The 17,931-nt window shown below is 44.3% G+C and overlaps 1 protein-coding gene across 1 annotated transcript in view; it reads left to right on the forward strand.

The window, feature by feature from the left end:
• The window catches only part of LOC126252814 (UDP-glycosyltransferase UGT5-like), an 81,452-nt gene that overhangs the window by 42,133 nt on the left and 21,388 nt on the right, over positions 1 to 17,931 (forward strand). Inside the window, exons 3-4 of the mRNA XM_049953755.1 lie at positions 12,921 to 13,102; positions 13,191 to 13,650. Coding sequence (XP_049809712.1) covers positions 12,921 to 13,102; positions 13,191 to 13,650 — 642 coding nt within the window. The remainder of the gene's footprint in view (positions 1 to 12,920; positions 13,103 to 13,190; positions 13,651 to 17,931) is intronic.

Consider the following 17,931-nt stretch of genomic DNA (forward strand, 5'->3'; position numbering starts at 1 on the left):
TCCAGATAGCGTGATGCAGTAATCGTTTCGGATCTGAAAAATGGGCCAATGATTCCTTTGGACGAAATGGCGGCCCAGACCAGTACTTTTTGAGGATGCAGGGACGATGGGACTGCAACATGGGGCTTTTCGGTTCCCCATATGTGCCAGTTCTGTTTATTGACGAAGCCGTCCAGGTAAAAATAAGCTTAGTCAGTAAACCAAATGCTGCCCACATGCATATCGCCGTCATCAATCGTGTGCACTATATCGTTAGCGAATGTCTCTCGTGCAGCAATGGTAGCGGCGCTGAGGGGTTGCCGCGTTTGAATTTTGTATGGATAGAGGTGTAAACTCTGGCGCATGAGACGATACGTGGACGTTGGCGTCATTTGGACCGCAGCTGCAACACGGCGAACGGAAACCCGAGGCCGCTGTTGGATCACCTGCTGCACTAGCTGCGCGTTGCCCTCTGTGGTTGCTGTACGTGGTCGCCCTACCTTTCCAGCACGTTCATCCGTCACGTTCCCAGTCTGTTGAAATTTTTCAAACAGATCCTTTATTGTATCGCTTTTCGGTCTTTTGGTTACATTAAACCTCCGTTGAAAACTTCGTATTGTTGCAACAACACTGTGTTCTAGGCGGTGGAATTCCAACACCAGAAAAATCCCCTGTTCTAAGGAATAAACCATGTCGTCCACAGCACACTTGCACGTTGTGAACAGCACACGCTTACAGCAGAAAGACGACGTACAGAATGGCGCACCCACAAACTGCGTTGTCTTCTATATCTTTCACATAACTTGCAGCGCCATCTGTTGTTGAAAATTGTAACTACTGTAATTTCGAAAGTTTGTCCGCCTGAAAATGTACTGTTGTCCCAAGCATATTGCAACAAACGGTGTATTTCTATCGCTGCTCGTTTAGTTTTTATTGCCGTTTCAAATATACCGGTCATTTTTGAAACACCCTGTAACACAACAAGTGTCTGGCAGAGTTGTTAGATCGGTTACTGCTGCTACAATGGCAGGTTATCAAGATTTAAGTGAGTATCAATGTGGCGTTATAGCCGGCGCAAGAGCGATGGGACACCGCACCTCCGAGGTAGCGATGAAGCGATTTTCCCGTACGACCATTTCACGAGTGTACCGTGAATATGAGGAATCCGGTAAAACACCAAATCTCCGACATCGCATGCAGAAGTGCAACTCTTCCTCAAACTGCTGCAGATTTCAGTGCTGCGACATCAGCAAGTGTCAGCGTGCAAACCATTCAACGAAACATCATGGATATGGGCTTTCGGAGCAGAAGGCCCACTCGTGTACCCTTGATGACTGCACGTCACAAAGCTTTATGCCTCGCCTGGGCCTGTCAACACCGACATTGGACTCTTGACGACCGGAAACGTGTTGCCTGATCGGGAGAGTCTCGTTTCAAATCGTATCGAGTGGATGGACGTGTACGGGTATGAAGACAACCTCTTGAATCCATGGACCCTGTATGTCGGCAGGGGACTGTTCAAACTAGTGGAGGCTCTGTAATGGTGTGGGGGTTTGCTGTTGGGGTGATATGGGACCCCTGATACGTCAAGATACGTATCTGACAGGTGACACGTACGTAAGCATCCTGTCTGATCACCATTGCGCATTCCGACAGACTTGGGAAATTCCAGAAGGACACGCCACACTTCCATAATTGCTACAGAGTTCCTCCAGGAAGACTCTTCTGAGCTTAAACACTTCTGATGGCCACCAAACTCCCCAACATGAACATTATTGAGCATATCTGGGATGCCTTGCAACGTGCTGTCCAGAGGAAATTTCCACCCCCCCGTACTCTTGCGGATTTATGTACAGCCCAACTGGATTCATGGTGTTAATTCTCTCCAGCGCTACTTCAGACATTAGTCGAGTCCATGCCACGTCGTGTTGCGATACTTCTGCACGCTCGCGAGGGCCCTACACGATATTTGGCAGGTGTCCCAGTTTATTTGGCTCTTTTTTGTATATTCCTCTAAGAGCCTAAAGCAACAAAAGTACAATGTGCGATAATTTTGATTAAATATTATGTTTCAGAATGATTGTAACACCATAATACGTCTCTAGAGCGGGCATCCAATTAAAAATTTCTCAGTTCACAATTATTGCCGTACTTGCTTAAGCAAGAAGTATTTGGACAAAATTCTATTCCTCACGTGAACTTGAAATACGTCGGTCAATTACAGTATATCAATTAACTGACCAACTCGCTTCGTATTATACTACTTACGCCACTGTGAGGGACAAAGGATGAAGACAGTCATCATAAATGACACAAAACATTGCAAGAAATCAATCAATGATACCTTATGCATGCTCTAATGTGGTTGTGAGGCAAAGGTCAATCAATTTTTATGAAACATAAAGAAAGTAAGCTTTGTTCTCTTGTTAAATTCTTGATATGCACGCGCTTTAGAATGTATTTAGAGCCACCAGGCGAGACGCTAGCGGGAGGTCATCTTTCTTCTCTGTTCAGAAGAGAGCCCTTAGAAAGAGAACCACGCTTCAATACTGGGCCAAATTATCGTCACTGGGATGCAGTTTGTCCCGATGAAGCACGCCCGTAGTTTATACACTAGTGGTGGAGTGATTTAAAAATCGGAGGTGTTTTCGTGCAGCTTAGCCATAACCACTCACAAGGCGTCTTGTCTTTTGTAGACGCCCTCCTCTGTAATTCTCTCACAAGCAGAGTGAGAATGAGTGTCTTGTTCTCTGGCAGTAGCGAGTCATCTTCAACTATTCCTTAGAATATCACCATGGCGTTAACCAGATTGCAGCTTACTCACGCAGTGGCCATATGGTGACACATCGCACGTGGTCACATTCCTCTATTTACAAAATAGTTATTGTGATAACAACCTGGCGTCACACAGTTCAGTACACAACAAACTTTTCCACTCACAGATGGTAAAATCTGGTTGGCCACAAGCTTAACTTCATGTGGAAGACAACAGCAACTTTGCGGTTCTCTATCCTGATTGGTGGACTGCGGGTTGTACGATATTGATGGGCCGAAGCAATCGATGCATTTTCCTTAGGAGAGGATAAGCGAAGCTGGGTGGAGAAGCACGAATGATATTCTTGTGCCAAACTCCGAGAGGATCAGAAGTGGCAAGTTGTTAGGGGAACAGCCCTGAAGAGTTCGGCATTGGCGGACCTGTGTCCTGACGGCCGATCACGAGTGGCATAGACACCGAGCCCCTGAGAGTAGAGTCCGACGGGTGGTGTCTTCACCCTACAGCTTTAAATTTGATAAAAGCTGGAATTCGAAAGAGGATGCTAGGCCTGATACAACCTTTCCAAGCTTGACGGAACGCATGGAAGCGCGGGTTTCACTTAGCTTCATTCCGTTAATTCAATGATCCGCTTTTCTTTTATTCGTAAGTGAACGACAGACAGATGATTGCTCGACCATTGCCGAGCATATGTAATTTCGCCTCATGCATGCTTAACTAAAGTTTCTAGAGTACAATATCACCAAAGCTACTGTTTTTCCCACTCGCGTCGCATAGTTGATGCTCTTCACGATTATGCGGCCGGATTTCATTGTCCTGGCGACATGATATTTCGACGGTCCACCTGGTCGCCATCTTCAGGTGCGATAGCAGGTGCACAGTCACGCCGGAAATGAGGACAGCCCTTTCGCTTCTCACGCACAAGCAGAGGCCCATTTCCAGGGTATAAAGGGGCTGACGTTACCTCAGTTCCGGCGTGATTGTGCACCGACAGTCTCATCTGAAGATGGCGGCTTGGAGGCCCGTCGAGATATCGTGTCGTCAGAACGATGGAGTCCGGTCACATACCCTGAAGAGCATCAACAAGCATTACGCCGGAAAAAAATCTACGTAATCACACGTCGCATAGTTTTTGGCTGAATTCATTCCAAGTGACATGTTTTATTCCGTCTTGTTAGTTTTCCTTGCGGCCCAACCACCAATGTCCAATGTGAATTTCTTATGATGTTTGAAGTGCCAATCAGTATTCATATGTTCCTTGGAGTTGGAAAATGCTCTTATTTGGTGATCGAATTACAAACAGAATATTTAGAATCGAAAATAAATTTAAAATTGACAGAAGTTCAAGATGATTTTCCTCCACATGTACGTCAATATATGGGCTCATCGTTACACACTGTATATTATGTTTTTGATCTCAGTGTGCTTCACGGCCCACACGAAGCGTTTCAAATAATTAATTATTAAATAATTGATAGGTTTCTAGAACATGTAACTGGTTGTTACGTTTTACTAATATAGATGTTTCAAAAATGACCGGTATATTTGAAACGGCAGTAAAAACTAAACGAGCAGCGATAGAAATACACCGTTTGTTGCAATATGCTTGGGACAACAGTACATTTTCAGGCGGACAAACTTTCGAAATTACAGTAGTTACAATTTTCAACAACAGATGGCGCTGCAAGTTATGTGAAAGATATAGAAGACAACGCAGTTTGTGGGTGCGCCATTCTGTACGTCGTCTTTCTGCTGTAAGCGTGTGCTGTTCACAACGTGCAAGTGTGCTGTGGACGACATGGTTTATTCCTTAGAACAGAGGATTTTTCTGGTGTTGGAATTCCACCGCCTAGAACACAGTGTTGTTGCAACAATACAAAGTTTTCAACGGAGGTTTAATGTAACCAAAGGACCGAAAAGCGATACAATAAAGGATCTGTTTGAAAAATTTCAACGGACTGGGAACGTGACGGATGAACGTGCTGGAAAGGTAGGGCGACCGCGTACGGCAACCACAGAGGGCAACGCGCAGCTAGTGCAGCAGGTGATCCAACAGCGGCCTCGGGTTTCCGTTCGCCGTGTTGCAGCTGCGGTCCAAATGACGCCAACGTCCACGTATCGTCTCATGCGCCAGAGTTTACACCTCTATCCATACAAAATTCAAACGCGGCAACCCCTCAGCGCCGCTACCATTGCTGCACGAGAGACATTCGCTAACGATATAGTGCACACGATTGATGACGGCGATATGCATGTGGGCAGCATTTGGTTTACTGACTAAGCTTATTTTTACCTGGACGGCTTCGTCAATAAACAGAACTGGCACATATGGGGAACCGAAAAGCCCCATGTTGCAGTCCCATCGTCCCTGCATCCTCAAAAAGTACTGGTCTGGGCCGCCATTTCGTCCAAAGGAATCATTGGCCCATTTTTCAGATCCGAAACGATTACTGCATCACGCTATCTGGACATTCTTCGTGAATTTGTGGCGGTACAAACTGCCTTAGACGACACTGCGAACACCTCGTGGTTTATGCAAGATGGTGCCCGGCCACATCGCACGGCCGACGTCTTTAATTTCCTGAATGAATATTTCGATGAACGTGTGATTGCTTTGGGCTATCCGAAACATACAGGAGGCGGCGTGGATTGGCCTCCCTATTCGCCAGACATGAACCCCTGTGACTTCTTTCTGTGGGGACACTTGAAAGACCAGGTGTACCGCCAGAATCCTGAAACAATTGAACAGCTGAAGCAGTACATCTCATCTGCATGTGAAGCCATTCCGCCAGACACGTTGTCAAAGGTTTCGGGTAATTTCATTCAGAGACTACGGCATATTATTGCTACGCATGGTGGATATGTGGAAAATATCGTACTATAGAGTTTCCCAGACCGCAGCGCCATCTGTTGTTGAAAATTGTAACTACTGTAATTTCGAAAGTTTGTCTGCCTGAAAATGTACTGTTGTCCCAAGCATATTGCAACAAACGGTGTATTTCTATCGCTGCTCGTTTAGTTTTTATTGCTGTTTCAAATATACCGGTCATTTTTGAAACACCCTGTAACTAACAGTTAGCCCACCCATAATGTAGTTACAAGGAAGTAGGAAGAGTAATTAGTGCCGAACATCAAGTCACCGACGAGGCTATCAGAAGCAGAGCAGAAACTCGAATTGGGAAATGAAGGAAAAGGAAATCGGCCGTGTCATTTTCAAGAGAACTATCAGGGGATATGCAATTAGGTAAACCACAGAACACCAGAATCAGGATGGCCGGACTGAGCCAAGAGCTTCTGGCCTTCTGAATGATAGTCCAGTTTCTTATGATTACATCAGCCACCTCGCTCGGTCACATGGTCGTAGTATGTTATCTCTGTACCTTAGGTTATGAAAGACATTCATCCGATCATCAACCAAGTTCTGACAAATTTAATATGATGCCTTGTCAATCACCAAACTGTCCACTACGTTCCAGTAACTGAACTGGCAAACATCATCTTTCCATATGAATGTGCCATGGAAATAAGTCTGCAATTTGTAGCAGGATTCAACTGTGGAGAGCCGGCCGGTGTGGCCGTGCGTTTCTAGGCGCTTCAGTCTGGAACCGCGTGACCGCTACGGTCGCAGGTTCGAATCCTGCCTCTGGCATGGATGTGTGTGGTGTCCTTAGGTTAGTTAGGTTTAATTAGTTCTAAGTTCTAGGGGACTGATGACCTCAGATGTTAGGTCCCATAGTGCTCAGAGCCATTTTGAACTGTGCAGAACGTATTTTCACTTATAGGTCCTCGATACTGTTGATACCATATTCTTCTTCTTCAGTCTATCTCAATCCACTGCTGAGTACAAGCCTCTTCCATATGTTTCCATAGTCCATATGTTTCATAGTCCCATAATGTACCAGTCACCAGATCTTTTAGGGTCTCCCAATCCCTCCTGTGATCCCACTATCTCCAGTGAACAATTGTAGGGGCCCACTTTCTACGATCCTATCGAGCTCCCTGTCCAACCCATTGCCACTTCAGTCTTGCGTTCTCTCTAGAAAGTCAGTTACCTTTGTTCCCTTCTAATGACCTCTTATCGAATCCTACCCCTGAGGCTGGCTCATAGCATCTGTCGCCTCATGGCTCGTTATGCGTACTTTACTTTACAAGTGCTTGCCTTAGTCAAAGTCACAGTTACCAGACCATAGACTGCAACATGTAGCCTGCAGGATATTTGGGACATTCTTATCGGTCAGGATAAATCTCAGCTTCTGGAATTCTGACCAGCTCAGTCCCATTCTACGAGACATTTCAATATTTTGACTGTTTTTCCCTTGTTTAATTATGTGGGCGAGGTACATGTATTCATCAACAGCTTCTTGTAGCCAACTGTAAATCGTTGGTTGTCTGGGTTTCATGTTTCTCATTTCAAAGCCAATCTTTGCAACTGTCAAGTTTTAGTTCGTAGATCGTACTCTTTAGTTCTTACGAATTTTCCCTTATGAGCATAACATCATCTGTAAAGTGCAAGTGGCTGAGATATGAGCCCTTCAGCTTTATTGGACTGTTGTTCCAATCTAGTGATTTGAATTCTTCTGGTAATGCGAGGGTGAACAGTTTCGCAGAGATTGTGTCACTCTGCGAACTACTTTGCCGATTGGTATTTTACTGGTGATAAGGTCTTCATACGCTCTAATTGGCATTGTTGTCTGTTCATAGATGTATTTCAGGAGCTTTACATTCGGTGAATTTTTCATGGCATTTTACATGGTCTTCATGACTCTCAAATCACTACAGAGTCGTAAGCATTTCGATCAATTATGAAGGCCAGATGAATCCTGATGCTCCACTCAGTTGTTTTCTCAAGAGGTAGGTGAATAGTATGGGCGTGATCCATAGCCGAAAAACCTTTTCGAAATCTCTTTTGCTCAGGGGACTGATGTAAATCCAATACTCTTGTGAGGCAATTGGTTACGATTTATCCACGTTTTCCTTATCGCCTGTTTTGAAGAGTAGTACCACTTCAGCATTTTTCATTTTTCTAGTATTCTTCCTCAGTTGATGAATTTTTTGATTAGTATTCTAACAAGTTCCAGCAGGTTACTTCCACCCAGTTTCAGCACTTTATTGGTTATCGTACCTTCGTCAGTCGCTCTTTTGTTTTTTGTTTATGAGCATTTTCAACTTCAGCAGTGATTACTGCCAGCCTTCCTCCTTGATATCTTTCAGGGCTGCTTGTTCTTCCTCCTCAATGGTCACAATGTATATAAATGACCTAGTAGATAATGTCGGAAGTTCCATGCGGCTTTTCACGGATGATGCTGTAGTATACAGAGAAGTTGCAGCATTAGAAAATTGCAGTGAAATGCAGGAAGATCTGCAGCGGATAGGCACTGGGTGCAGGGAGTGGCAACTGACCCCTTAACATAGACAAATGTAATGTATAGTGAATACATAGAAAGAAGGATCCTTTATTGTATGATTATAAGATAGCGGAACAAACACTGGTAGCAGTTACTACTGTAAAATATCTGGGAGTATGCGTACGGAACGATTTGAAGTGAATGATCATATAAAATTAGTTGTTGGTAAGGCGGATGCCAGGTTGAGATTCATTGGGAGAGTCCTTAAAAAATGTAGTCCATCAACAAAGGAGGTGGCTTACAAGACATTCGTTCGACCTATACTTGAGTATTGCTCATCAGTGTGGGATCCGTACCAGGTCGGATTGACAGAGGAGATAGAGAATATCCAAAGAAGAGCGGCGCGTTTCGTCACAGGGTTATTTGGTAAGCGTGATAGTGTTACGGAGATGTTTAGCAAACTCAAGTGGCAGATTCTGCAAGAGAGGCGCTCTGCATCGCGGTATAGCTTGCTGTCCAGGTTTCGAGAGGGTGCGTTTCTGGATGAGGTATCGAATATATTGCTTCCCCCTACTTATGCCTCCCTAGGAGATCACGAATGTAAAATTAGAGAGATTTGAGCGCTCACGGAGGCTTTCCGGCATTCGTTCTTCCCGCGAACCATACGCGACTGGACCGGGAAATGGAGGTAATGACACTGGCAAGTAAAGTGCCCTCAGCCACACACCGTTGGGCGGCTTCCGGAGTATAAATGTAAATGTAGATGTAGATGTAGTATACAGCTGTTATAGAAATTTTTAAAAAATTCAGTAATATATTGTCTGTCTATGACTATATGTCCTTTCATGTTCTTGAGTTTCATAATTTTAGATATTCCTGTAGACATGCTGCTATTTAAAATTTGCATCTTTCAGCTGTTTTCAGTAGTCCACACGATCTAATTACTATTAAATTTCCTCATATTATTTTCTTATTTCTTTCCATATAATATTATTAAGAGTGGTATATTCCACTCTATTCGTGTCCATTGTGTTCCTTTCTTCGATGAGCTGAATAGTACCAACGAAGTCGACTGTTCTTGTTAGATTTCTGGAGTGGGACCTCGTTTGCTGCAATGTAGGTGCATGTTGTAATTGTCTCAGTAACTTCGTTTACTTCTAAGGACTTCAGATTTTCTGTTAGACTACGTTTCTCAGGTAAAGTTTGTCGAAATCATGCTTTCTTCTCCCTAAGTCATTGGCTCTTGAAAAAATGTGCTTCCTTATCATTGTTGATAGTTCAAACATGGAGTCAAATGAGAAGTTCGCTTGAACTAACCTATGGTCGCTTTCCATGTCGAATCTGTTGACTACAGTCACATTTTGGCAGTTCCGTCTTTTGTTAGTTTGAATGAAGTCTACTTCATTTTTGGTTTGCCACCAGGGCGCTTCTATGTTCATTAGGTTAGGTTAGTGTTTTTTAACGTCCCGTCGACAACGAGGTCATTAGAGACGGAACACAAGCTCGGGTTAGGGAAGGATGGGGAAGGAAATCGGCCGTGCCCTTTCAAAGGAACCATCCCGGCATTTGCCTGAAACGATTTAGGGAAATCACGGAAAACCTAAATCAGGATGGCTGGATTCTATGTTCATTTGCGCTGGGCGAGTTTCTTAAAGAACGTATTCGCCCAACACAAATATTCAACTCTAAGATAATCTAGCAATCCTTCACCTCTTTCATATCTGCAACCTACCAGATAGTTAACTGATTCCATGACTCCCCATATTTCTTTTGTCCTATTTTTGCAATGGAATCCCCCATAATGATATCCAGTTGTGTCTCTTTAGGATCTTTTGCTTTAGTGATACGTTCGTAAAGTTGTTCGACATCCTCTCCTTCACTTATTGGAGTATAAACTTCAATGACCCGTATGGCAAATTTGCTGCTCAATTTGTGGACAACGTACAGTAGTCTAGGAGAACAGTAAACCATCTTCCGTATGAATTTCTTGATATTTCTGTTGACTAGAATTGCAGCTAAATGTACAAAAGCGTCCCCTTTAGTTCTTAAAATGACGTGACTGGATGGAAGCGTCTCAACCTTTTCTCCTTGTAGACTTGTCTCACAGATACAAATGTTATCCCATTTACAGTCTTGTAGTTCTTATTCAAGTCTCTCGCGGTCTTCAGCTTGTCTCATTGTTCCTCACTCTTTACTCTTTCTCCTTGAATTTTTGCTTCCTCCAGAACCCTTGAAGCCGACTGATGAATCATCGTTGTGAAATTCTGACCATTTCACTTCTCTCATCTGGGTTAACTTCGTTTAAAAATTCGAAGTCATCATTTCAATTTATGGAAGGTGATTGACATTTAAGACACCACGCTTGCCAGGCGTGTTGGTGAGCTAATAATCGCCGGCCCCTAACGTGGGACATTAGACAGAACCATTTCTAAGCTTTCGTGAGAAGCACAGTTGGATTTCTAACATGCAGCAGTAACCTTTAAGGAAACTATGGGTTCTGGAGACAGTTGATTGCTAGTCTCAGAAGAGGAAGAGACGCATGGCGCTGTCGGCTGAAGGGAAGGAGAAGGAAATGAGTGAAACTCTGTGCCGGCACCACACAGCCTATTATTCTTGAATAGCAGCAAACCGAGCGAGGTGTGATCAGCACACTGGACTCGCATTCGGGAGGACGACGGTTCAAACACACGTCCTGCCATTGTGGTTTAGTATATGCGATGTATTCGCAGTTATGAATACTGACAACCCTCAGGTTTATAATGGAATCACGACAGTGAAAATATGTGCCGGCCCGGGACTCGAACCCAGATTTCCCGCTTGTCGTGAGCGGTCGCTTTACCATTTGGCTATCCGAGCGTGACTCAAGGCTGTACCTCAACTACCATATGTCGTCAACTATGTCTCTACAAACTGCCTATTTGTTTCTGTCTCGGGTTCTTCGGCCGACGTTCGTCTGATGATTTTACTGACGTTTCGCCAGCACGAGTGGCTGGCATTGTCAAAGCTTCACCCTCCACATTGCCGGTGGTGAACTGGAGCCGAGCTCGCGGCCGCAGACTGTATGTACCTGGCGCGCAACCGTCCGAGGGCTTCTCCGCTGAGAACACGGCGTAAAGACAATTTTCAAACCGACAAGGAAGGTCAAAGAATGTCTTACATCGGCAAAGGATAAAAGGGAACCACTTGCAATGTCGGGAATATACCGCTTACCATGCACATGCGGAATGACTGGACGATCAATCAACACCAGGATTAAAGAACATAAGCGACATTGCAGATTGGGGCAGGTGGAGAAATCGGCCGTGGCAGAGTACGCGCTGAGCGAGACCGACAATGTAATAAAATTCACCGACACGGAAGTTCTGGCTGTAGAGAAGCACTATCACACCCGCTTGTTTAGAGAAGCTGTAGAAATACACACACACGGGAACAGCTTCAACAAGAAAGAGGAAAGGCTTAAGATAAACGGACCCTGGCTTCCCGTACTGCAGCGAACGACCGTCGCAGGTAGAAAGAGGAGAACCGCACCGGAGAAGCCCTCGGACGTTGGCGCGCCAGGTACGTATAATCTGCGGCCGCGAGCTCGGCTCCAGTTCACCACCGGCAGTGGAGGGTGAAGCTTTGACAATGCCAGCCACTCGTGCTGGCGAAACGCCAGTAAAATCATCAGACGAACGTCGGCCGAAGAACCCGAGACAGAATCAAATAGGCAGTTTGTCAACAAGTGGCCACGAAAGCCGTAACAATTTTGTATGCGTCTACAACCTGTACCGTACATCCATTATCTATATTCCCTTACAGGGGAGACATCTTACTTGAAAATTGCTTGCCAGGTGTCGGTGCATGAATACGATACTCCAGTGTCGGCAATTGCATCGTAATTCGGAATAACACAGGCACTATAACAACGTATATATCGCATCCTAATATATGTTTTCCGCGTTTCCACTAAATCGCCTCAGGCAAATGCCGAGATGGTTCCTTTCAAAGGGTACGGCCGATTTCCTTTCCCAGTTTTCCCTAATATGAGCTTGTGCGTCTCTAATGACCCAGTTGTCGACGGGACGTTAAAACACTAATTTCTTCCTCCTCGAGTAGCAGCACGGGGACCGCCGAGTTTAACGTCCTCATCAACCCAACGGATCACTGTCAACAGGTATACATGCCCTCACTCCATGAAACGTTGCGGACGTGTGTGGAATTTTGTCTAGGACACTGGCGCATAGTTTGATGCTACACAAATTCAGGGCCAACACCTCTCCTCATCTTGCTGTCCAAATATAGGCAGGGAAATGTCTCCCACCACCAGGATCCGAAATGGTTACCTCCAAGTCGTGTGCCACTGCAAAAGCGTCTGTTGTGGAGCTCGGCCAATGAGATGAGTGCCGTCTTCAAACAGCTGAAATGACACTTCATACCTCATTCACCGCTATTTAGACATTCGTCAGAGTCTGTACTGTATCTTGGCGCCTGAAGATTGTGCCCCACACAATAGGGTCCAAACGACGTCCGTCTACCATTACGGTGTAAACTTCACATTTAGACTGCTCTCTGCTCCCAACGAAAGTGAAAGCACAATTCAGGAATTATGAGTCTGATGCTCTGCATTCTGCCATACACTAACATCGGAGAAGCTGGATGCAGGTCATGTCTAAAGAGTTAGCAAATTTCCACATATTCATTCATTTGCAGCAAGTTAGCAGTTTTCCTCTTCCAGTTCTCCTCTTCCAGTTCTCAACTTTTAGATATTAGAATGTAATTCATTATTGGTCTTGTTAAACATGTTGGGAAACTGCTCACTAAAATACATTTTTTTCCCTTAGAAAAATATTCAGAATTATTCAGAAATTGATCTATCGATGTCGTACGACCACTGGAGAACAGCGCTTGATTTTGTATCGATGGCGGACCAAAGGCCAATTGAAACGTTACGGGCTTGGAGTCCTATGGGACTGGCGATTTGTGAGATGCAATTAGAATCCCAACAGATGAAGGATTTTCTTCGGTAATTATAATGTTTGAACTGAATGAGATATTTAGCCCTAAAAAATTTTCAGTACTGAGATAATGTGACATCTCAATTTCTTTTGCAGGTCCCAGCCGTCGTTCGACGTAATTATCCTAGAGAAGTTAATGTATTATTGCTATTATGGCCTAATTTACCAGCTGGGATCGCCACCAGCAATTGGTTTCGTGTCTCTGGGTGCTCCTGCTCCAGTACTCTCTTCTGTGGGAAATCCCAACAACCCAGCATATTCCCCCGATCTCATGCTTGACTACACAGACCGCATGTCCTTCTGGCAGAGGCTGTATAATGCCTACGTTATCGCACTATTTTCTTACACTTGGAACTATGAAGTGATGCCAATACAAAATGAGCTCCTTAGGAGGTATTTTGGTCCCGATCTCCCCCCTACGTACGAGATGGACAGAAACTTCAGCCTCCTTCTTGTCAACAACCACTTCAGCGTCAATTACCCGCGGCCACTGCTACCTAATGTCGTCGAGCTGACGGGACTACACCTAGAGAAACAACGGAAGCGACTTCCTCAGGTAAGTAGAAAAATCTATTTTGGTTAAACCGTAATGTCCTTTCATCTTTAACACTAGAACCTAGAAACGTAGAAAAGGTGTCACTTTGAACCCACATATAATATTTTCATGTCGGACTTAAACAAGTTGTTCATTTTAGTTTTTGTTAAAGCATACCTTTTTTTCTAGTAATCACAATAATTATTTAACACGATAATTAATAATTATTATTTCACCAATAACATGTTTTACAAATTTGCCAACAAGTAGCTTGTCATTTATGAACTATTTGTACAGCCTTCTAGACACATTTAGTATATTTGGTCCCTATTACTCTCGCATGTGTTCTGCACACGGTTTTCTATTATTTGTCACTCCAGTTAACTGGAATCTGGGAGACGCACTTACAACAGGTGATTTCTGTTTTACGCGCACATTTTCTGCTCACTGCTTTGAGGCACTTCACATAGTTTTCGCTGGCCTTGTTGCCTTTTCAGAGGTTAATTTGGCATTTCCTCCGCTTTGTAGATGTTGTCAGTCTCGTACCCTCTTCCTTTGCCTGATGTTCTTTCTCTTTCGTTCCCTTGAGTTCATTCTCCACGTGAAGTATGAACTTCTTCCTTTCCATCTTCTTATTCATTACCATGTTGTAGATGACCCATGCGTTTACTGCCATCATGTCCAAGAGGCTGTAGAAGACACGCACTGGCCCTCTACTAAATGCAACCTTTGTGGTACATTGATAGGTCACTTGACCAAACACGTCCGCCCCATACTTTGTTGCATTGAAGAATGTTATATGTTCAGGTTTCTTCTTTCCTTCCTAGTTTATTGCTATCCAGCAAACAGTGTAGTCAGAAGAATGACATTTTTATTCTTCTTTCCTTGATGTACGGTCATGGTGCACTCTGTCTTGCCACTATGGTGCAGGATGGTGATGAAGTGTATTTCAGCATTCGGCTTCCGTACTTTATGGGGGGGGGGGGGGGGTTCCCACTACAATCTTGTTCACTGTACTAACATGTGAAGTTTTCTTTGCTTTGAGTTTTCAGCAAGTTGAAGGGACGTAAAAAAGTTTTCTGTCCTCACATTTCTTCCTTGATTTACACTCTCCAAGTGGTTGCTTCTCTCTGTGGGTGTCATCTTTGCCGAGTTATGGGAAAGCGTTACATGTAGACTTTGTCGTCACATCGACAGCCAACCAGAAGTTAAGACCAGATTTGTCTGGTTTGTTGGAGATGAACTGAGTTAACGTAGATCTTCTTTTGCTTCGTTACAGTAACTCGTCAATGGTTACATTTTCTCCAGGGCGGTAAGAACGAATACTGTTTTCAATTAATTTTCCCTAAATTTCGGATACAAGAGCGAATTTGTTGGCTGCCAGGCGTTCAGCTCGGATTGATTTTTCATCGAAAGGGAGGCAAAAGTAATTCACTACCAGACCATGCTCTCACGCTCTTCATTAGGATTGGTCACCAAGAATATTGAGGTACCATATAGTGGTCTGGATGGTCACATAATGCCTTGCTCTAATATTCCTTCTAAATGTTCTTTCAATACTTTCGTCCTTGGTGGTGACCACCAATAGGGCGTCTCCTTAATAGGGATCTAACCGTTTAAGTCGGCCCCATATTCAACCAAACTGGTCATCCCGTACTCCTTAGTCAACGCATCAGGAAACTCTCCCCATCACACTGGACTCGCATTCGGGAGGACGACGGTTCAATCCCGTCTCCGGCCATCCTGATTTAGGTTTTCCGTGATTTCCCTAAATCGCTTCAGGCAAATGCCGGGATGGTTCCTTTGAAAGGGCATGGCCGATTTCCTTCCCCATCCTTCCCTCATTCGCGCTTGCGCTCCGTCTCTAATGACCTCGTTGTCGACGGGACGTTAAACACTAATCTCCTCCTCCTCTCCCCATACCCGTAGGAATTTCTCCCTGACTCGGTTGTTCCTCAAACGCATTTCAATTCGAATTTCCTCTACCACTTCCTCCCAAATAAGGTTTAGTCTTCTTTCCGGCCATGGTCCCCGTTGACAATGCTTACAAAAGTAGAATTATTCCACAGGCCTAAATTTAAGATTGTTACCATGATCAATCAGGAATTTGGCAACACTGTCTGACATGCCACAAAGAATTGGTAGTCAAAAGTCGAAACCGTGCTGCACAGGTCGATTAAAGCACATACTGGTTCTTCATTAACTGCGCACACGCATGGGGAGTTTGGCATCTCATTAACCTTCGTCGCCCTAATTAACCTACCATTCCTTGCAGTACACAATCATTCATTTCGTGGCCCTACAACCATACTTCCAACATGTAACCTACGATGATGCTATATCACTATGTTTTGCAGACTAGGGGCTTCTTTATTGTGGTCTCCTACAGTATTTTTGCTGTTCCTGTTTTCCTTACACCTGCCTGCTGCTCACTGCCAATCCTTTTAAGTCATGTTCATCCCAGTGTGCGCATCTATTAATTACATAGCCCCTATTTGCTTTATTACTTCGTTTGCTGAGAAACAGTTCTGGGAATCTGACAAAATAAAGCTCCCTGTCTACTTTCAGGATTTAACTCACCTAATATATGACTTACGACCTGTTCTTCAGTGTATGCCATATCAAATACTACTACGGTTCGGTTAACTCGTGCCACATATTTTATTAGCAGCTTGATAGCATCGAGATAAACCAATTCTTGCGTGGCTCTAGACGGCATTAATTCACAGGTCCTACTCCAGAATTACCTCCATGTGTTACTTCCCAAGTACTTTTTCAAGTAAGCTACCCTTCACTGTTACAGCAATTACTCTTAATGCCTCTAAACCACTCATTTACAACGTTCGTGATCTTATCTGGAATTCAACCACAAAGTTAAAAAATTCGCCTATACAGTCAACTGAATCTAACGAGAACTTAGAACATTCATGTAACACATCTTATAGTGTGTTTGGCAACTTAACGAATAAGGTTTCAAAAACTGTCTGTGTGGTTTCACCGCCAGACACCACACTTGCTAGGTGGTAGCTTTAAATCGGCCGCGGTCCATTAGTACATGTCGGACCCGCGTGTCGCCACTGTTAGTGATCGCAGACCGAGCGCCACCACACGGCAGGTCTCGAGAGACGGACTAGCACTCGCCCCAGTTGTACGGACGACGTAGCTAGCGATGCACACTGACGAAGCCTTTCTCTCCTTTGCCGAGAGACAGTTAGAATAGCCTTCAGCTAAGTCCATGGCTACGACCTAGCAAGGCGCCATTAACCATTTCAAGATAGAGTCTCACTTGTATCATCAAGAATGCTTTACACAAATGATGGAATAAAGTTAAGTATTTCCGCAGCTACGTACTTTTCTTTATAGCATTCATTACGTCTCCTGTTTCAGACCTAAACTAGCCTGCGTGAGTTGACGCGTGCCCTTTCGGCTTCCTCGCCTTGTCTAGACTGTCTTGTCTAGACACAACAGTCTGCCCCATTATTTAAGCATGATCTGTCTGATGTACTTCAAAAATGGTTTTGCTCGCATTACCGCTCCTATCCCGCAACAGTTCATGAACCGTATTACCATCAGACAGCAAATTCTGTATCTGATCTATGTTCACACCTGCAAAATCATTCATTCTATCAAGGTAGTTGTTGAAATGGGCCTGGAGTCTATGCAGTTGGTTAGGACTACGAGTAGCCTGGCTCCGCAAGTCTTTGAACATTTCCTCATATTCAGTAACAAATGTTGTCGGCAGCCAAACTCACTTCATCGGGATCACTAGTGTTTTGTGTGGGCACGTGACTGTTTTGTTTCACTTGTTCCATCAGTTTATGAATGTTTACTTTTGGCTCTATCTTCCATCGCTTCAGTTTGCACTCCAACTCACGTCTCAAAAAGGCCGGATCCTTCACCTCACGCATTCTGAAAAAGCCAAGCTGAGTAAACAGAAAAGCCGACCTGTATCTTAATCCATCCTTACTCAATCACTGAACCACGCTGTAGCACCACAAGTGTTACTGTTTACTGGGCCACAATGAGAAATGGATAGAGCGATTGACTGAGTAACGACAGCATTAACAATTTTAACAGATTCCTCTCTTGCCACAGTGACTGCAGCGTCCCACGCAAGTCTTACACTTTTTCGCACTCTTTGCGTGCCTCCTGCTTATAAGATGAAGGAGAAAACCAGATCACCATCTATTTCAGAAATACTGTTATCGATTTCAGAGCTATAGGTACCAGATTGTCCTATCAGACCCAGAATTTCTTCATTAGTCCAACAGCCCCCCAACCGCCATTTTAGGATAAACTTTT

The sequence above is a fragment of the Schistocerca nitens genome, chromosome 4 (genome assembly GCF_023898315.1).
Source record: "Schistocerca nitens isolate TAMUIC-IGC-003100 chromosome 4, iqSchNite1.1, whole genome shotgun sequence".
NCBI lineage: Eukaryota > Metazoa > Arthropoda > Insecta > Orthoptera > Acrididae > Schistocerca > Schistocerca nitens.